Source organism: Pezoporus occidentalis, unplaced genomic scaffold, assembly GCF_034315485.1.
Source record: "Pezoporus occidentalis ecotype Australia unplaced genomic scaffold, CSIRO_AGI_Poc_V1 ctg221, whole genome shotgun sequence".
NCBI classification, from domain to species: domain Eukaryota; kingdom Metazoa; phylum Chordata; class Aves; order Psittaciformes; family Psittacidae; genus Pezoporus; species Pezoporus occidentalis.
In genome coordinates this window covers 337,933-359,297 of record NW_026914084.1, presented here as the reverse complement: position 1 = coordinate 359,297, position 21,365 = coordinate 337,933, and the positions used below count along the sequence as shown (strand labels likewise).

General features: G+C 39.4%; 1 protein-coding gene across 22 annotated transcripts in view; it reads left to right on the top strand.

The window, feature by feature from the left end:
• Window positions 1-21,365, top strand: part of TNRC6B (trinucleotide repeat containing adaptor 6B) — a 143,622-nt gene that overhangs the window by 96,905 nt on the left and 25,352 nt on the right. For 17 of the 22 annotated variants that reach the window (XM_062620467.1, XM_062620470.1, XM_062620463.1 and 14 more), the window contains 7 exons: window positions 1,074-3,407; window positions 4,696-4,854; window positions 8,085-8,263; window positions 9,459-9,533; window positions 10,781-10,826; window positions 17,702-17,850; window positions 19,011-19,181. In XM_062620467.1, coding sequence (XP_062476451.1) covers window positions 1,074-3,407; window positions 4,696-4,854; window positions 8,085-8,263; window positions 9,459-9,533; window positions 10,781-10,826; window positions 17,702-17,850; window positions 19,011-19,181 — 3,113 coding nt within the window. The remainder of the gene's footprint in view (window positions 1-1,073; window positions 3,408-4,695; window positions 4,855-8,084; window positions 8,264-9,458; window positions 9,534-10,780; window positions 10,827-17,701; window positions 17,851-19,010; window positions 19,182-21,365) is intronic. The other 5 variants (XM_062620479.1, XM_062620478.1, XM_062620472.1 and 2 more) reach the window with 3 other exon arrangements.

The following is a 21,365-nucleotide window of genomic DNA, read 5'->3' as shown; positions in this document are numbered from 1 at the left end:
CAATTTAGGGTCCCTTGGTATTAAAAATACATAGAAAAATGAGTATAACGCTATATAGAGAACAACACTGAAGTACTAATGGACTTAAATTATTTAGAGGATCACAAGTAATTATGTGGATAGCAAGGGAATCATGGCTGGCATTTTAAACTAATGATGCTAACGTGCATATATGCAGACATCGTGCTGCCAGCATTGACATAGGCTTTCATCCATTGTGTCACTGTGTTGATTTATATCTGCTTTAAAAATATATGCAAATATCTTGTCCATGTGAAGTCATGCACATAGGACATAATAATAGTTCACCACAGATGAAAGAAAGGTGCCCTATTCATTGTCGTTCATCCTGCTGATTTTCTTACAGTGACTCCAAAGCTCACTGAATTTGCAAGTTACCCTGTATAATGTGCTAAGCCAGCAAAAAGCTAACTCATCAAAAAGTGGACAGTTTTGTGTAAAGAACTGTCACAAATGTGCTGTGAAACTTGGGGAACTTGAAGTAGGTAGAGCTGGTGAGAGAGGAGAAAAAGTAAGGTCTCTTACTAGCCTCCATCCAGAGGCAGAGATCAGCTTAGCTGCTCGCAAAACCACAAACTGTGGTTTCTAGGGTAAATATAGCAGTGACACAGATGTGGTGTAATTACATACTGAATGCAGCTTGCACATTACTACATAGGAATTGTTGAAAGAAGTTCTTTGTAGCAGAATCAACTTGAAAAAGATATTTGAAGATGATTCTAAATGTCTGTTTGAAAAGTCTACAACCAGGAGCAGTAATTGTAATTAACTGGGTTATAATTATTCTGTTGAACTTAGAGCTGGACTGTTAGTAGAAGTAGTGAGTCAAAGGTGAATTCAGATGCCCACAATATGCTTATGGGAATTTTATTGAAGTTCTTCATCAGTATTTTCAGTGGTGTTTTCCAGCCTAATATTCTTCCAAAACAACTTTATTACATGTTTGAGGGAAGTGTTCTTATTAATGAAAACAGTAGTTAGTGATGTTCAGTGCTTGAAAATAACACTGTTTTTTAATGATGTCTTTGGGTATGTTTTTGGCTTTTTTTTAGATTCAGCAATTGGAGGTGCTGCTGCTTCAAATTATGCAAATTCCACTTGGGGTCCTGGAGCCTCCTCCAACAGCGGCACCAACGCCAACCCAACTCACATCTGGGACAAGGTGATTGTAGACGGGTCTGACATGGAAGAGTGGCCTTGTATTGCCAGCAAAGATGCTGAGTCTTCTTCCGAAAACACCACCGATAACAACAGTGCCTCGAACCCTGGCCTGGAGAAGAACGCTCTGCCAGGAAGCACCACTAGTAACAAAGGAAAAGGAAGCCAGTGCCAGTCTGGAAGCGCTGGAAACGAATGTAATCTTGGGGCCTGGAAATCTGATCCCAAGGCTAAATCTGTTCAATCTTCCAACCCTGCTGCCGAGAGTAACAATGGACTAGGTAATTGGAGGAACTTGAGTGGCCAAGATAGAATCAGTCCCAGTACTGGCTTCAGCAACTTTAACCCAAATAGCAACCCATCTGCTTGGCCAGCACTGGTTCAAGAGGGCAATTCTAGGAAAGGGACTTTGGAATCTGATAGCGGTAGCTCCAATGCACAGATTAGCACAGTAGGTCAGACCTCTAGGGAACAGCAGTCAAAGATGGAAAATGCGGGTGTTAACTTTGTCTCTGGCAGAGAACAGGCTCAAATTCATAACACTGATGGACCAAAAAATGGAAACACTAACTCCTTGAACTTAAGTTCACCAAACCCTATGGAGAATAAGGGAATGCCCTTTGAAATGGGCTTGGGGAACCCTTCCAGGAGCACTGACACCCCTTCACAAAGCACTGGAGAAAGAAAGACTGGGAGTGTTGGATCTTGGGGTACAGCTAGGGGGTCTTCTGGAACTGACACAGCCTCTGGACAGAGCAATTCTGGAAACCATGGGAACAATGGAAAGGATAGAGAGGACTCCTGGAAAGGAGCTTCTGTTCAAAAACCTAATGGGTCAAGAAGTGATTCTTGGGATAACAGTAACCGGTCTACGGGTGGTGGGTCTTGGAACTTTGGCCCTCAGCATGCAAATGAAAGCAAATGGGGTGAAGGGAACAAATTAACATCTGGGGTCTCTCAGGGAGAATGGAAACAGCTGTCTGGGTCTGATGAACTGAAGATTGGAGAATGGAGTGGTCCAAACCAACCAAATTCTAGCACTGGAGCATGGGACAATCAAAAAGGCCACCCTCTTCCTGAAAACCAAGGCAATTCCCAGGCTCCCTGTTGGGGAAGATCTTCCAGCTCTGCAGGAAGTGAGGTTGGCGGTCAAAGCACTGGAAGCAACCACAAAGCAGGAAGCAGTGACAGTCACAATTCTGGACGCCGATCATATAGGCCTACGCATCCTGATTGCCAGGCAGTCTTGCAGACTTTGCTGAGCAGGACTGATTTGGACCCCCGAGTGCTTTCAAACACGGGCTGGGGCCAAACCCAAATTAAGCAAGATACCGTGTGGGATATTGAAGAGATGCCACGGCCCGAGGGGAAGTCTGATAAAGGAACTGAGGGGTGGGAGAGCTCTGCCACACAGACAAAGAACTCAGGGGGCTGGGGCGATGTACCCAGCCAAAGCAATCAAATCAAGTCTGGATGGGGTGAGCTCTCAACCCCAACAGAGTGGAAGGACCCCAAAAATACTGGAGGATGGAATGACTATAAGAACCCCAATTCTTCTAATTGGGGAGGAGGAGGAAGAACAGAAGAAAAATCATCTTCCTCTTGGAATGAGAATTCCAGTAGTAAGGATCAGGGGTGGGGTGGACGGCAGTCTAATCAAGGATGGTCTTCTGGAAAGAACGGTTGGGGAGAGGAAGTTGACCAAACAAAGAACAGCAACTGGGAAAGTACAGGAAACAAGCCAGTGTCTGGTTGGGGTGAAGGTGGGCAGAATGAGATTGGAACTTGGGGTAATGGTGCAAATACAAGCGCTGCTTCAAAAGGTGGGTGGGATGATTGTAAAAGAACTTCAACGTGGAATGAGACGGGTCGACAGCCCAACTCCTGGAACAAGCAGCAGCAACAGCACCAGCAGCAACAGCAGGAGTCTTCTGGTTCCTGGGGTCCACCGCCCCAAACTCCAAGTAACGGGCGACCTCCAAACCCAAACTGGAACAGTGGACCACAACAAGCTGCCCCCAAAGAGGAGGAGCCTAGTGGCTGGGAAGAACCTTCGCCACAGTCAATCAGTCGGAAAATGGATATTGATGATGGCACTTCAGCATGGGGAGATCCTAGCAGTTATAACTACAAGAATGTGAACCTGTGGGACAAGAACTCACAAGGAGGACAGGCCCCACGGGAGCAGAGCCTGCCTACTCCAATGACTAGCAAATCGCAAGCATCAGGTAGTAGTCTTGTTCCTTTCTTCCTCAAGCTCCTATATGTTAATGTAACCTGGAAGTGTAAGAGATCCTTGTGTAGCCTCCAATTCTCAGTAGTTTTATTCCATAGAGAAAACCAGATTCTTATTTGAATATTTGCTTATGTCTTTAAAATTTGAATCAATTGGTCCTCTGCTTGTTGTGCTTCAGTACTTGTGATCTGAAAACTGGTCAGCTTGCCAGTGAAAGAAAATGTTAGCTGACAAATGCGCATATTCAATCTGAACTCTGAAGAACAGGTTGAATTATAGAATCATAGAATAATTTGGTTGGAAAAAAGACCTTTAAGATCATTGAGTCCAACCGTTATCCCAGGACTGCCAAGTCCACCACTGAACTATGTCCCTAAGCACCACATCTGCAAGTGTTCTAAACACCTCCGGGGATGGTGACTCAACCACTTCCCTGGGCAGCCTGTTCCAATTCTTGAAAACTCCTTTGGGATAAATTTTTTCCTAATCTCCAGTCTAAACCTCCCTTGGCGCAACTTGAGGCCATTTCTTCTTGTCCTATTGCTTGTTACTTGGCAGAAGAGACAGAAGGCCTACCTCACTCCATCTTCCTTTCATGTAGTTGCAGAGAGTGATAAGGTATCCCCTGAGCCTCCTTTTTCCCAAGCCAAATCACATTTCTTTCATATTTTATTATCAGAGAATTGGGGAGAAATTCTTTACTTATTTTTTGTTAAACTTTTTGCTCTGGAGCACTCATTTAACACTTGAGCTAGTCTGTGGGTTTTTTAGCTCAATTTGGCTGTGTTGTATGGTAAAGAATACTTTGAAAATATTCTACGAAATAAGGACAAGGAAAAGCTACATAGCCTGGCAATATATTAAGATGTTTCTGTTATGTAATCTCTTCTGTGACATAAACGTGCTTTAAAGAAAATTGTTTTGTTTTAATACATACTTCAAATATGTTCTTATTCATCATATATAAAAACCTGGGTTAATCTGGTGCTTTTCATTAGTGACAAAAGTTCACCAGATAGGACAGCATTTGATGTAGGGTACGTTTTTAACCTGGAGAAGAATATTACTCAACATAGCATTCTCTTCCTTTTCATCCATGGAAGTTAGTGCCTGCTCTCAGTGATGTGAACAGTTGTCAATCCTGTTGCACCCATGTTACTGAGAACCTAAAGTCCTCAACAGAAAGAATGAAGTAATAGATGAATGGTGTGGTGCTGCACTGCAGCGAATAGTTCATTGTCTAAACGGTCTGTAATGAAAACTCTTTCTCCTTTGTGCAGTCTGGAGCAAAAGCACTCCACCTGCTCCAGATAATGGTACGTCCGCCTGGGGTGAGCCAAATGAAACAAGTCCCGGGTGGGGTGAAGTAGATGATACAGCAGCATCAACAACAGGCTGGGGGAATGCACCTTCCAACGCCCCGAATGCCATGAAATCTAGTGAGTATAGGCCAGATACCAATTTCTTTGCAGTGGTGCTTTTTAGTGTTTGGGCTTTTGATATGGGTCACCCATGCAGGAATTGTTATCTGAGGCCTAGAAGCAACACTTTGAATCAGTAAGATTCTGATGAATGAATGATTGTTTACAAATGACTGGAACCATCTTTTAAGGTAATGAAAAATTTCTTAACCGAGCAATTAAATGGGCAGTTCCGATTTGTGGAAGTGTTGAAACATGAGAGCATCTGAGTGAGGAAGTGTGTCTTTTACTCAAAATGTCTTTCCTTCTCTGGCTGCCCACTCAGCATACAAATTTGTTAAGTGATAAGTCACTTTTCCTGATCATATCAGGGAATGCACAGATTTCAGTGTGGAGGCCATTAGGTGTAATGCAACTTGCCTTTGAATAGATTATTTTTTATTGTATGGTTGTGAAAAATCATCTCTCTTGAGAACTTAACTTTCTTCTGTTGTTGAACCTAAAGGGATTACTGTTTTTCTGACTACCTACCTGCAGCTGTGGTGCTCATGAATGAGATGATGTCGAAATATTTTAAAAAATACACTTTGAAGATAAAATTTTGCTGTATTAAGAGCTTTATTTTTGTGGAAGTTATTCCTTCTGATATAAGCTGTAGAATTTTTATTTCACTCTCTTTAAGCGAAGTACAACAAACAGAAGCGATCACCTGCTGATACAACATAGCAATGCTACTGCCAAAGCCAATAATACTTGGATATGAAGTTTCCCATAGGAAATAATGATAATACATGACGGTTAACTGAATTTGAGTAATGATACCCACTGTAAAACTGTTGTCATTTACAAGTTGCTTTTGCAACATGTAATTGGTTGGAATGAAATGCTCTATTCAGATGTGTTCTGTCAGGTTGTTCTCCCTTCTTCCCACCCCAGTTGGCCATTTATGAAACAAAACTGGGAAAAAAGTATTGCTTTCTTAGAGTTAATATTATAGCAGCTTTTCACGGATGGCAGTAGTGCTTACTGTGCCTGCTACACAAACTTGGCCCTTCCCAGGATGCTAAACTTTTTCTAGGTGAATCTCTTTCCTTTTCATCTGTAAAAAGCCACCTACATATGACCAAAATAAGAGCCTCTGAAATGCTAACGATCCATTCCAAATTCTATGGACTTGTTACTACTTAAGAGAGACTTAAAAGACTACGCATGGTCACTTGCTTGTCCTAACTTCTCTGCATGTGTGACACAAGCAGAAAGCTGCAGCATATGTGTACCGTTTTGTACATAAGCTGTTCCCAGCTCTAGAGGAGCAAAATACAGGCAGTTTGCCCTTGATGGCTCTTTCAGGTTGGGGTGTAGTAGGTCACCAGTTCAAGAGCTGAGGTCTAAATTTTTCTGTGTTCTGTGACTGCTCCCTCAACTCATTTCTAATTGGCACCCAAAAGCAGTGTTACTCAGGGGATTAAGGGGAGATATTTAATGTATTGTATAAGTTAGAAGAAGAAATTGGCTCAAAGAGCTTGCAAAGGCATAATTTATGGTCAAAGGTAAGGACAGGAAACTGAGATAAGCAGTGACGGGAAGAGTTTAGAGCCAAAGAAAGGAAGCACAGATCTTGCCACCTGTTTAAAAAAAAAGGATTTACATAGTTGTGTCAGCATTGCATAGGAATCCTCTGGCAGAAGCAGGAATAAATTCAGTTTTCTGTAACACCATTATGTCTCTTTAACTTGAAAGTTTCCTTTGCTTTCTATAGCTTTTTGTGATTCCTCACTCAACAAATGCAGGAAATGAAGTAGGAATCCTGCAGACAACTCATCTTTACACTACTGTCGAGATTCATGTTCAAGAATCTCAGATCTGAGAGCTGTCAATGCAGAGAAATAATTATAGTCATGTAGTTAAAAGCAGGATCATAGTATATTAAAAAAAAAAAAACAGTGGCTGGAAATAAATGAAAGCTGCAGAGACTATCTATCCGATATATGACATTTCCAGATGAAGTTCTTGACTCTGAAGTCATAATCTTTAAATGTAGCCTTTTCTGTGTAAATAGCATGATTAAAGGATCAAGAGGTAAATTTTTGTACTTGGACCAGTATGTTTCCTAAGCAGCCCTCAATTTTGGTACACAACTTCCAAAAGTTATGTTTCCTGGGAAATATCTGAGTTATTTATGATGGATTTTGAGGTAGCTCTTAAACTGCCATGAAATGCTGCTGTGCTTATTTTCCAGGGTCATCAAGGTAGTGTTCCCTTTAATAGGCTAAGTGCAGTTCCAGACTTTTTTATATTCAGATTTTCTGCTATGTGTGTTAATATCCTTATCCCTGATTTCCACACTCAAACCCCAGACAACTTGAGAATTTGTTATGAAAAAGGTGATGATGATTTAAATCTTTTTTAAAGGATATAAATGCTCAGGGAATAAATATGCAGAGTGAAGAGTTTAAGCAGGAAGGAGAACAGCTGGGCAGTAGACAAGATGAGGATTTGGTCTCTTGGTGGCTTGTTGGCAGAGGTTAGAATTCAGAGTTGCCTGACGGTGCTAGAGAGTAACAGCAAGAAAAGAAACAAGGAAAAAATCTTAGATTGAGATGATATGGTGAAATGTCTGTAGCTTTTTGGTAGTGGCTTATCTACTTAAACAGCACTGCTAATAAGTCTTTTTAGTGACACTGTTTAAAACAGAAATTCAAGCAGAGAAGTTTGGGGTTTTTTTCACATGAAACTACTTTTGGTGTTACATATACTGGAGCACAATGTCGCTTCTTTTACTTCACATTCTATTTAGTTGTCACTCCTTAAAGTTCTGTAGTTTTGTGGAAGACTTTAATGCAAGGGAAGTGTTAAGGTTTTGAAGCAAGAGAAGAAATAATTGATAAACTACCCGAACCAAAGTCCTCAGCACCCTTGGTTTTTAAGTCTCCTTCAATTCTTTCATTTACACTAGAAGATAATATATTGCCTTTGAAAGAAATCCCAGTGCAGCTCTGTATAAGAGAAGAGATCCCTATGGTTATTATATCTTTATTGCTTTAAAATAGTTGCAAAACATGACATGCTAACATGCCACCAAATCTCTTGGGTTTGGGGATTCATGCACAAGTTTTTAGAGCTGTTAGAGTGAAGACACTTCTTTTTAACTCCTTTGGGGTTCTGATGATCTCAGCTAATATTTCAGTAGCAAATCACCACTGTGTGATATTGTAGACTGCTTTTAAGCTTCTTTCTTTTTTCTAAAGGTTCTAAATCTATGCAAGATGGCTGGGGAGAGAGTGATGGGCCAGTGACAGGAACGCGTCATTCCAGCTGGGAAGAGGAGGAGGAGGGAGGAGTCTGGAACACAGCAGGCTCTCAGGGAAGCAATTCCTCCCACAACTCAACAAGCTGGGGGCAAGGAGGAAAGAAAACACAAATGAAGGTAAAATGCTTGAATGATTCATAGCTACTGTGTTGTCTGAAAGCAGTATGACTGATATGTTAGAGCATTATAATAGTTCTTATTTTAAAAATGTATTACAGAATTCAGATAGAAAGGTGCCTATTACAACAGTGTAAAAAATGTGAGGTTTTTGATTTGTTTTAATGTATTATACTTCTTGTGACTAACAAATCTGCCAGAAGTGTCAAATTCCTTTAGTATGTAAGCTGCAGCGCATTACTAAATGAAACGGAGCAGTAAGTATCCCAAGGCTACTGCTCTTCTTTTGTTGACATGTCTTTCTGTGTTAGGCTGCTGCAGTTCTCTTTGCATAGCCTACCAGAGTTTGAATTCCACAGTCCCTTTGGCATGTGCACTTCTTATTTCTACCGACTTCTGTGTTTAGGTCGGAACTGTGTTTGTTGTTACTGACCTTTGGCCTCACACAGGAGCAGGAGTTTGGCTATACTCCTAAGTAAATTGCTTTCTAAGGTTTGTTTGTGTTAAAGTTCTCTACTACAGTAACACTTGGTACTGTATTAATATTAGGACTATGCCTTGATTACTTTTAGTCAGGCAGGGCAAACTCAAAAAGCAAGTCCAAAGCAGCTTCCTAGGACATGGAAATAGTTGTGACATGGTATGGAGTTTTACAATTCCCATTTTGCAAAATTATTCTCATGAACTTTTTTTCTCACTCAAAGCCTTCTTTTTATTATAACCACCAACGCAACTGTCCACATTTTTTTCTTTTTTGTTGAAATGTGTTCAGTTTTCAGTTTGATCACCTGTAAATTACAGTAAGGTCAGATTGAGAGTCAGGTCAGCACAGTGCCCATGTGAGAGAAATCACCCTAAAGGGAAGAAGTCTACCTCTGTATATGTGGTGGATTAAAGAATGTACTAGGCTGTAACAGAGAAAAAAATACGTAACATAAATAGCAGATTCCAGACTGAAGCTGTGAAACATTCATTATACACATGAAGTGTTCATTCAGTTTGGTATGCATAACAGTAAAGAATTTTATAAAACAGATTATTTAGTAACTGTTTCCAACCGTGCAAAAACTTAGTGTTTTATTCAGGAAATAAGTTTCTCTGAAACCAGGATCATTTGACACTTCTAAAAACAGAATTTAAGAAATCCAAAAGTTGCTTAAGAATATTTGTCTTTTTTTTTTCCCCCTCTCTTCAGTGCGCATTAAAAGGAGGAAATAGTGATTCATGGATGAACCCTTTATCCAAACAGTTTTCAAATATGGGCTTGCTAGTAAGTAAATTTTTTAAAATATGAAATCCAACTTTTAGAAATAAAGAAGTCAGTAAACTTCAAATAAGTCAAAAGATCAGCTGTTTAACAGTAACTACTTATCTGCATTTGCTATGCTAGTATGTTGATTATACTACTTTTAATAGCTGAATATTCAGCATTTCAGAATGGCTTCTTAGAAAACCCCCAAATCTACTTTGACTCTTCAGAGTTATGACGTCTTTTGTTCTGAGTTTGTAATTTCCTTGATAGTAACAGCATTTGGTGTTTTCGGGGGGGGAGTTTATTTTCATAATACGCTCTTCAGAGCACTCAGGGTAGAGGCTACTGGCTGTAGTGTCAGACATCTGTTATTAGTCCAAGGCTATTCATTCTGAGTCTCAGCCACCTATCAGAAAAGGAGGCTTACAGCCCTGTGTCTGTCTTGGCTATTTATATTTTAAATAATATGTAGCAGGGTCTTTTTAGAAGAAAAAGAGCTCATTATTAATCAGTACATAGAGATTGATTGGTAAAGTGAATAAACAAATGGCACATCATGAAAAGACAGATCTTCGGAGAGGTACCTTAAAAATAGTTACATATAGTTTTTTCTTTTTTTTAAGAACTTCTGAAATGCTAATTTTTAAAACATTTTACAGGATATTGTGCCAACTGTCATCCTATGAAGCTGGCATAGTATGTAATGCAGGCTAGCAGAAGATGATAATACAGAGGTTCTGAGAGAAGCCCAGGGCTGTACAAACTGTCACTGACTTGACTAGGATTAGTTTGTAATGTCTGTTGGCTCCCAAGCTCAAATTCAGCCTGCTAGACTGTAGATGCTTCTGAAAGCTATGGGAACACCCTGTCCCGGACTGCCAACTAAATCATAACTTGGCAGCACTTTTCAAGGTTTGATGGCTTGGCAGGTCATGAGGATGAGCTATCATTTTGGCCGCTATTTTCAGTGTTTCATCTCTCAGCCACTGGCACATGAGGACAGAGGTTCATTTCGCAGAGCAGCTGTCTGTCCATCTTTCTCAGCCTGTCGCATGTGTTCATGTGTCTGGTTTCGTATGAGTAAGCTAGTCACACACAACATTAGGGAGTCGAGGTGAGCTGTGTCCAGGATGATGTCAAGAATCCTTGTGTACAGTTTAAAACAAAAGTTTGATTGGCACAAGCATGCCTTTCCTTCATTTCACCTTTCTGAAACATTCCTCAGCATTTCATAGAATTCAGAACTGAATTTTTTTTTCTTCCAGAGTCAAACTGAGGACATTCCAGGCAGTAAGATGGACTTGTCTGTAGGTGAGTATAGTTTAAGTGCATTTGAAATACGAGATCATATATAATATTTTTATGTGGGTGACATGCTGTGTTTTGGAAAGGTTTGATCTTGATTTTAGCACTCCTCAAATAGAAGGGTAGAGTTACAGCATCCAGTGTCTTGACTGTAGACTTTGAATAGTTACACAGCTGATAATGCTAGGCAAGACTGGGATATGTACTTGTACAGAATGGAGGTATAACTTGTGGAAGGGGACATTCTGTAAGACCGTTTTGATACATGTAGTTTGTTTTCATTGTTACTGTTTCAAGAAAGTGAAGATCCCTTTTCATTTGGTGGAAGAGGAGGACTGGTTTTTGGCAGTAGAACATCCCAATTACCATAGGTCCCTGGAGGTGATGTGAGAGAGAAGAATGTCTTCTGCAGTCGATTTCTTCGATTGCTTTGCCTCAAGCTGTTACAAGTTACTGCTCAGTAGAACTAGATTTTTCACTCTTCATAGCCTCACCACAACACTGCACACAGCTTAAGTGGGATGGGCTGTGTGGAAAACACTGTCTTAAATGGGAGTTAGAATTGACCACTTGGATTAATCCCATTTAATCACCTTTTAATTTGTCATAACTTTCTTCTTTAGCAGACTAAATAGTGCACTTTCACAGAAATACTGATTTAAAATCTTGGAATCAGATTTGGTTTTGCATTTGTTCTCCAAATTGTCTCTGAATGTTCACTGTCATATTATTGCAGTGGAAATATCACAGGTTCCTGAAATCTTCTGCCACTTGAGATGGTTTCCCTACAGGATCCCTAAAATACATGTTAAAAAAGAGATGATCCAAACCTGCTATTTCGATTGTTGTATTTTATTTGTTATCAAGTCTTTAAAGGCTTAGTAAGGTTAGCGTTTGATACTTATGAAGGGAAATAGGGTTTCATTCCTGTTCTAACATCTGTTCTGGTTTTGATTCTTCAAAAACTACAGAGGCAGAAAGATCCATCTCATACCCATAGCTAGGAGGACGGATCGTCTAGTCCACTTAAAGGACTTTGCCTCTGGACAAAGCTAACAACAACTTTGGAGATGTTAATTCTATTTCTGTAACTGTTGGGAACGTCACAGAGGCCTTAAATTCTTTCAAGTTAAAATGGCAAAAGCCAGAGGTCTTGTAATTCTTATTCCAATGAATGGTATGCCGAAGTAGCATTAGTATTCTCAGCTCTCATCTAGAACAGTGAATTTCCTGTGTAGATGAGGTATGCCCTATGGGCTCCAGGGGAGTGTGTATGTGGTGGTTCTCTTGGTGGAAGGGATCCCTGTATCAGTGCAAATCAAGTTTGTTATGAAGATGTGGACACCATTGATTCTGACTCTCCTGTGATTATCCCTGAGACCTACAGTATGCTGTCACACAGTAACCATTTTACTTGCTTCATATTTAAAAACGTTCCGGTACCAAGCAGCTTATTTTCAGCTACTTTTGCCTAATAGCCAAAAGTGTCTACCTCAGTTAAGATAGGGACACATACAGCACATACAGTGCTGAGAGCACAGCAAGGACTTGGTAAGAAGGAGAAGGCTGGCTGGAGGAGGTGATTGACTTGGAACCAATGCTTTTTCTGCTGGTGGTTCTAAATTTCCTGTGGGAGAGTGTAATTTGAATTAATTACTTATGATCCCTTGGTGGTATCTCTGAAGAACCACCTGCAAAAGTAGTTCTGAGCCAGGCTGCAGTCTGTGGGATCACTGGATCAACTAAAATTGTTTACAAGTCAAGTTTTCAGAGTATGTTCTGAAATTTCATTGCTGTATGCTAGAATAGCATGGGGTCTGTGATATGAGTTGACTGTATCCAACATTAAGGATATAATCTATGTACTCCTGAGATATTACCTGCCATAGAAGTTCATCTTCAGGTGTGTGACTGGATGTGTGCTAAATATTAAGTATTGTCACTTTTCAGCATCATATACATTTAAGTTTGGTGCATTCAGTCCTGTCGTTGTGGCAACTTTTTGTTTCACTTCTGGATTATTATTATTTTTTTAATCTAAATAGCAAACAGTGACAGTGGGGAAGCTGTGTGTTCTGCTCCTAGATAAATGCCACCTTGGGGTTGATGTTTTTACAGATGTCAAGACAATTGACTAGTCTGATGTGTTCCCCCAGCCCCAGAAAGTAATGCAGTAGTGAATGCTACTTTCTGTCTGTCTTCTGTCTGAGTGATATGACGGCCACATGGTTGAAATTGAACCTATACTGTAGGACTTTTGGTAGCAGTGGAAAACTCAGTAGCACAAGTTCAAACCCTGCAAATGCAAGCAGTGTAAATATTAATTCTTGATTTGAATAGTAGATTTTTTGCGACTACAGGAAGCAGTTCTTGTGAAACTGGCCCTTGTGCTGTTACGGCAGTTTCTGTGCCATTCTGATTCTGCCATACTTCTTCTGTGCCTTTCTAGTATTGTTGACCAGATTATTCCAGTATTATGCCTTGCAAGAAGTCTGCTCTGATATTAACCCTCTTTGCATCAGTGCTGTCACCAGCTTTAGTACTTCCTCATCTGCCACTGTTGTAGCATCCTGTGTGATGCTGTAGTCAGGTTTTTCCCAACCGAAAACTTCATTTATTGGGAATATTCATTAATCTTTGTACCAAAAGTAGAGTTGGGGTAGTCAAGACTTACATCTAACATCAACTCCAGATTTATTGCTCTAATGAAATCCAAATAGCTGCAGTTTCTCTCAGCTTAGAATCCATTACATTCTTAAAATGCATATCACACTTCATAGAGGATTATGTAGTTCATTTTTTGTTGGTTTTTTTTTTTCCACAAAGTTGCTTTCTTTCTCTGAATAGTTAAGGATCCCAATAAGAGGTGTTAAAGCATGTGTGTATACAGCACAACATAGTTTTGGTGAAGGTAACAGATTTTTTTTGATCTCTGCACTTTGACTTAGTACAGCGTCTCTAGAATTCAGGCTCTGACTGTATCATGGTTCTCTAAAGATCTTCTAGACAGAGGTAAGTTGTCTTCTTGGATATTCAGTTCTCATCTGCCTTCAGATGCTGTTGTCAGAGAACAGATCTAAAAACATACAACTGAAGAGGATGGTAGCCTGGATTATGCTGATAATAGCTCTCATAGTTCTTCAGTGCCGAATTAAACTTTTGGATCCTTTAGAACTTTGTGCTTTCAAGTACCTTAAGGCCATAAGGCCTTCTGAGTAAAGATGGCTGAGGCTCAGCATATCCTGTGGAATTATGCTGAAACGTTGTATACTTTGTCTTTGCATACTTTGATCTGTTCCACTTCTTTAAATTTAGTATAATCATTAATGGTGGCATCCTTGATCCTAGGTAGAGGCATTTATTATAGTTTGTATTCCATTTCAGAGTTAAAGAATGTGACATCTTCCTGATGCTTTTCTGTTACTGATCTCTTTAGCTGTTTCACTCTTATTGCTTATGGAAGTTGCTTGTGGAAAGCTATAAACTTTTGCTCAGCCTGTGTCTACTTCTAAACTTTAAATGCTGGACTTACTTATGAGGTAGGGTTGTGCTTCATCTGATTTTTCAGTCAGGCTTACAACATACCAGGTTATCCTAATGAGAACTCCCAGCATGGTATTTTCCCAATTTATGGATAAATGCACATTGATCTTAGAGTAAAATCTGTGCTTGGGAACCAAACATACTGAATAAAACTTTGGTATATATGGAGCACCTTGGCTTTGGTCATCATGCGTTGTAAAAAAGTTTCAGTTGTCAGTAGATAACTCTTACTATGTTGGTCTCGGTCATCTTCTTTGAAAACTGTGTTGCTTTCGTTGCAAGGTGCTGGAGTGACTCTTATTTAGTGACCAAGGCAGAAGAGATATGGATCAGTAGCATGCCTGAGGCAGGTCTGCTTCCTCTTTTAAAATTATTTTTCTGTCAAATCCTTTGAGTGGGGAGCTTGTTTTGCTTTGAAAACAGGATACCGCATTTTCCATTGAAATGACTCCTAGTATGGAGGTCCTGAAGCATGAGGTTTGCTACAGTAAGTAGTTAGTCAGGACCACCTAATATTCCATCCTTTCCTTTCTTCTGTTTGACAGCCACCTTTGTATTTCTTTTTTTTTAATGTATTAACTGCAGCCTCTGCAGATCACTGAACACTCAAGTCAGCTGTAAAGACTGGGAAATTAATTTCCATTTTCTATTGATTCAGGTGCAATTCATGCAGCTGTCTGTTGTAAAGACATTACAAAACCATAACCAGATACAGCATTCAGGTGCAACACCTTATGATATGTACATTGATATGCAACACATATGATATCTAAGTACATGTGCTTGCTCAGTAGGCTTGGATGATGTAAATTTATGGCAGAAGTAAAAACCGAGTATCTTTAAAATGTTTTTGGTTTTGTGGTCAAGCAGAAAATATTTCAAATGTGGGAGATTTTTCTCCCATTTGGGTTACCCTGTGGGGTATGTGTGTTTTCACTGTGTTGAGTCTGTTATTTGCAAATATTTTAGGTAACTTTGATCAACAGTGGTTTCTGTTTCCTGTCTCCTGGTATAAAACACATTATATATCATTTCGTTCATATAGAATTCAAGGTTTTTTTTCTTCTTCTTGGCCTGTGTGAATGTGGTGGAGTTGTTGCACTTAACAGTCATCTTTGCCTCACTAGGGTGTGAATGTCATCCTCCAAGCTCTTGTTTCATTTTACATTTTTCATAGTGTTAATAGTGGGTAAAATCCAATAACTGATGGGAGTGTTGTCTTTTATTAAGATGGTTGGACTTTTAACCTGTTCTGCGTTTCCACATGTAGAGGATTTAAAGCTTCATGTTTATTCATGCACAAGTGTTCTTGCCTATGCAGAGGGTAAAATTCAGACTTTCCAGATTTCAACAGTAGTCTTGTAATATGTAAGGTAAAGCAGGTCTTCAGCCACCTGCATTATTTACAGCTTTTGTTGGCAAGTGCAAAAGACAGGCTCACACAACAGGTTTCAAGGTTGCATTAGAATTTTCTATGAATGGGATAAATGAATCATCTCTCTTAGCAAGGCCTTGTTTGTATTGAAGTTTAAGCAGGTGCCTCAGCACTAGGTGGCTTGCATATCTGTGCTGGAACCCTTTAAAAGTACTGCTATAGGCTCTCCATGTTATTTACCAAGGAGTTTCACAAGGCATTATTCAGTAATGTTTGATGAGTTGATTGGATCACCAGGATAACTGAAGAGACGAAAGGGTGTTTCTGTGTCTTAGCCAGCTTGTGTTGGCATCCACCCAGTTTCATTTCAGATAGTGATGCAACTCGGTCTTGCTTTCAGTTTCTTTTCAGGCAACTAATGGGCAGGGCTTCCTTGTATAGAATTAAAGCATGAAAGCCTTTTGGTAGTGCGTTGCTGGCATTGTGTGTATGTAGCTGTTAGATGTAGGTATTGACAGGATTGAGATGTAGATGACGTTTTATGTGACTACTTCTGCAGAGCCAGTTCTAGCTTTTTAGGATATGCTAGAAAGACATGAGCTCATCCGGGTCAGTATGACTCCAGTTACAAACCAAGATTTGTCAAGTGTTTTTGTGATAAATGATGTTGAAGGCATCTGAGAGGATGAAGCTGGATGAACTTTCAAAGCTGTGCCAGCAGGAAAACCCCATGTAATTAATTAGTGGTTGATTTCACATGTTCTTGCCAATAACATATCTATGAATATTAACAGTTTGTGATGGAGCATTAAGAAAATATTCTGGCTTTGAGAAGCTTTTTTGAGGAACAAATAAGCGTTTTGAAGGTATTGGTGTGATGAGCTGTCTGCTCTGTTCGATAAAGACTGTATTTTGTCAGTTGTAGGGTAGGATAGCTATCAGTTCTTTGGAAGAGTCATAGTTTTTGGTTAACTGTGGTGACAGGCTTTTTAAACCATTCTTGGAAAGGCCATCTGTGCTACTAAATGGAGTTACTTAAACCTAAAAATACCAGTAAAGCTGATTTCTGTCACACTGCCCATATTTTAAAGCAAAGATATTTTCCATCTACTTCAACATAGCACTATGTATCTGATACCTTGCAGGTGCCCAATATGACCCCAGAAATAGTTCCTTGGTAGCTGTTTAGTGTGTAAGGTAGAAAGCTTCCTTCAGTAAGCATGTGGCTGATGATAAGCTTACAGAGAAAGGGGATGTCTTATTCACTTTGTATTACAGTTTGATTGTCTGTTACTAACATCTCTTCCTCATGTTCCACTGGATTACTCATTAAACTATGGCAGGAGGCTGCAGGGGATGTTTGAAAAGTATCTCTGTTACTGGTTTTGTAACCATTGCCTACAAACTAAGGGAGATTTTTTGCCTGTCTGGAAGTTAACAGTGTACCAGATGATTTGTGGTGTTCAAGAGTTAAGTTCGCATGACTACGGAAGTGCTGTGATCAAATTATGTGCATGGTTTTGCAGTTTGAGAAATTATTTCTTGATGCCAAACCCAGTAAAAGCTAAGTACAGAACTTAAATAGTGGTGTCTCTATAGATACTGAATACCAATAAATAACAGTGTGAATTTCAGAAGACATTGAAAATTATGTGTAAGTGAATATCATTAGTTGAACTAGGCTGCTGTAGAAATGCGTATGTTTATATCTGTACGTAAGTTGTGAGAAATATTCACATTGAACTCTAAATTGGCTTGTTCAGTCTTAAAAATGAAGCTGCCTACTTTGATTTTTCAGCACTTTTAATAGCAACTGTAGCTATGCTAAATTATAAGACAGATCTAATTTATACCCTAATCTTAAAGATACTTCCTTTGGCTGTGAACTTACTGTCATCAGCCATCATTAATGATAATGGTAGAGATTATTGGCACTAATTTCATCTTCGTCTTTTTTTCACAGGTGGTCTCCCAGATAAGAAGTTTGAAGTAGATAAACGAACCATGAATCTTGGGGATTTTAATGACATGATGAGAAAGGATCGATCTGGGTTCCGTCCATCTAATTCCAAAGACATGGGAACCACAGATAGTGGGCCTTATTTTGAGAAGGTGAGAAAAATACCTTTATATAAATTAATATCGACTTCTGTGAGGTCCGAGTTTTTACACTACTCCCTGGAAATGCTAAAAAATCAAGTAACCTTTTCTAACTCAGCAATAAAAGGTGCAGGGGAGTTATGTTTGTAGAATGAACATGTATGTAAAACAGAGCCGCATAGACAAACTAAATTATTGGGGAGAATAAGGCTTTTTATCCTAGAACAGACTGCTCTTAATATAGATAGAAAGAAATCCCTTTGCTTTTCTTGGAAGGGTAAACTACCAGTAGCAATGAAATTCATTACAGGTTTCATCACAGTGATTCTTTTGGCTATGACTACCATCATCTACTGTAGAAAGTTGGTTTAGATGTAATTAAACATAAGTAATCACAGTCTTCCAAGTTTTTTCTGCTTTCATGTCTGTCGTTTATTGGAAACACGCTTTCTAAATTCCACAACCCCTTATGCTGTATGTCCATGTACTGTAAGCTTCTGTATGACATCTGTTTCTCTGTGACATCTGTTGTATGTTATGGTAGTGTTTCTTTCATACTCCTGCTTGTTTTAAATAGAAGCTTTCACTATTATTATCAAACATTAATTGCTTCACATTATGAATTGGAGAGTGTCCAGTACATTCAGAATGTTTTAGGTGTTTTTTAAATACAGTTTGTCACATGTAAAATGGAAAAGAAATTTGGTTTAAAAATTCTGAAGGCGTGTTACTGTCAATGAAGTTTTTTAACTCCTCCATTTTGGTAGAACAGGCCAAAACCCAGTTTTGTCAACTCCCTCTGGTGGCCTAATAAATAAAATCCCACTAGCAGAGCTGATGCAGTCCTAACATTATTTTCATAGGTGTGTGCTAACATTAGGGATTCATTCAAGATGTGTTTGTTTCTATAGTGGTAATAGCCACTGTCAGAAATTAACTTCATGAGAGTTGAAAACGTATTTTTAAAAATAAACCTCTAGGAGTTTATTGATTAACTCCTCAGACCAAAATCTTCATTGTCAAGTGATCATTTAAGTCAGAAGTTTTGTCCTTGTAATTGCTATTACAAATTAACTTTGCTTCTTCCTAGTCACTCACTGTCCCTCTTTCTCTCCTCTTGTGTTCTGTTGCTTCACTAACCGACTCCTGCTGTTGGCTAACTGCTGCTTCAGCTGACTTTGCCTTTCTCCAATCAAGATGGGTGCCTTGGGGATGAGGCTCCCTGCTCTCCCTTCTCCCCTTCTCCCAGCTACAAGCTGTCTCCCTCTGGTTCCACACTATCCAACGTCAGCCTTGGGGCAATCGGCTCAGGGCTCAGTCCCCAAAACTTCGCTGCTAGACAAGTAAGCAGGCCACCTTATAAGATGCATTGTTATAAGGCTGCAACCTGGGCTTAATCCTGGTTAGTTGGTTGCTTGCATTTGTTTTCCTACTAAATAAATTAATATTGTTAATGGAAATTTCAGATATATCAGCCCATTGAGAATCAGTCCACTTTGGTTCCTGTTATCAGAATGTATCACACCTGTTTTTGTTGGCCTCTTACTTCCTGAATCGCAGACAGCAGCAGATAGATGCACTTTTCAGAAGTCATGAAGTTACTGGCAACCTTCATACTTTAATTGCTGTTTTAAAACCCACTTGGAGGCTGTTGATTTGTCCCACCACCTCAACACTGAATTTTTGCAGACTCCATCCAATGACCTTGTATGTAGAAATGTGCCTTTAAAAAAATGCAGTCATTTTGCGTTGTGCCTGTTCCCCTCTCCCTTCCTTGCAACCTAAGGAAAGAGTTGATTTAGCAGCCTTTAAAAACTCTTGAAGTAGCAGTGTTTTTGTTCTTTATACAGGGGAATAGCAGGGAAGAAATGAAGTTGTTAACTGCAGTTTAGAAGAATTTCGGCTATTATGGTTTGCGTTATGCTAGAAGAAAATGTTGGAGGAATACTAGGAAATGAAAGATTAGAACCTTAGTATTGCAGCTGGACTAGCTTATGTAGTCACATGCCTAACATGATGGTGTTTCCTTGTGTTGTCTTTCTGTTTCTATGTGACACAATCAGTGTTGAACATCAGATTAAGTCAGAATTTTGCAAGCATGTTCTTGGATTTGGTGTGCAGAACTCTGTTGGGTCTTAGGGAGGGCTGAAAGTGTAGGTGCAGCTTCAAGCCTCTCAGAAATTTTAATGCGTAGTTGACCCCAGTAATTTCTTTCCAGAACAAAAACTGTGTCTCTTGTTTTTTGTTTTGTTTATCCTCCTACTTAGTGTGATGTCTTGAGTTTCTTCTGAAAGGGAAGATACATTAAGAAAGTGAAATGTGATGCAGGTGAATGAGGCAAGTCATAATGCTGTCAGTATAGAAGATGGATTAGAGACTTCAGTTTTAGCAAAAAGATAGTGGAGAATGCACAGTATTGTGGTAGAAGGGAGGAGAAGTTCATGAAACCTCAGTATGTAAGGAAGGGAAAGTTTTGGAGAAGGCCTGCACAATCCCAATTTGGAAGGATGATGAATTTAAGTTGGATATAGCAGTGCTGGCATGGAGAGGGAGAACAGAGAATGATGGTTGAGGGATGGAAAATGTACTGTTTAGAACCCCAGGTATCTGAGGATCATAGGTATCCTCATGTACAGCACAAGATGAGAAGTGCTGAGGATCATGGAACTGAAAGGACAGAATCATGGCACATAAGGACCTTTTGGAATACAAGCTTCTGCTTTTAGAAGCAACAGCATGCAACTGTTAGTGTAGGAGACAGTCCATAACGTTTCCTGTGGCTTTCGTCAAAAGATGTTACAAAGGCAGGCAGGCAGCTCAGAGGCTGAAATAGTGAAGCAGAATGATGAATTTTCTTTGGTCTTTTTCATGCAGTAGGGTTTATTACAGAAGTTGCTTATAAAACAGTAAATTCTTCTCCTTAAAAAAAACACCCTTAAACAGCAAGTATTGTTGCAGTTAGAAAATAAGTCAGTGGGAGAAAACAACCAAACACTTTTTCTCACTTGAAGATTTTCCCCCTCTTCAATTTAGCGGGGAAAAAAGGAAAAGAAAAACATCCCAATCTAGAATGTTGACATTTTCACGTTGGAAGGAGGATTTGTAATAAAATTTTAGAATTCTAATTTAAGTTAGTAAAAGGCCTTCAGAGGAGGTAGTAGGCTTGTGAGAGATACCTCAACTTGACTTGTCTAAAATGATGGCGCAGAATTCTTGCTGTCATAGTCTTGCCATGCTGTTAAGCCAGTGAATGTTTTTTTGAGTGTGTTGTTTGTATTCCCAAGTTTCCATTTCCCAACATATTAAGTGCAAAATACAAAACATTAGCTTTGTCATGTGCTTTGAAGTAAGTGGATAAACATGACGCTTAAATGTAGAGGAGAAAGAGCCTGCGTATCAAAAATGTAGTACAGCAGTTTTAACCCAGGTAGAATATTACTGATGTAGGGCAAACATCTCAGTAATCCTAAGGGTACTCTGTTGAAGTCAGTACTTGCCTCATTGTTATTGATATGTAGTTAATAGCA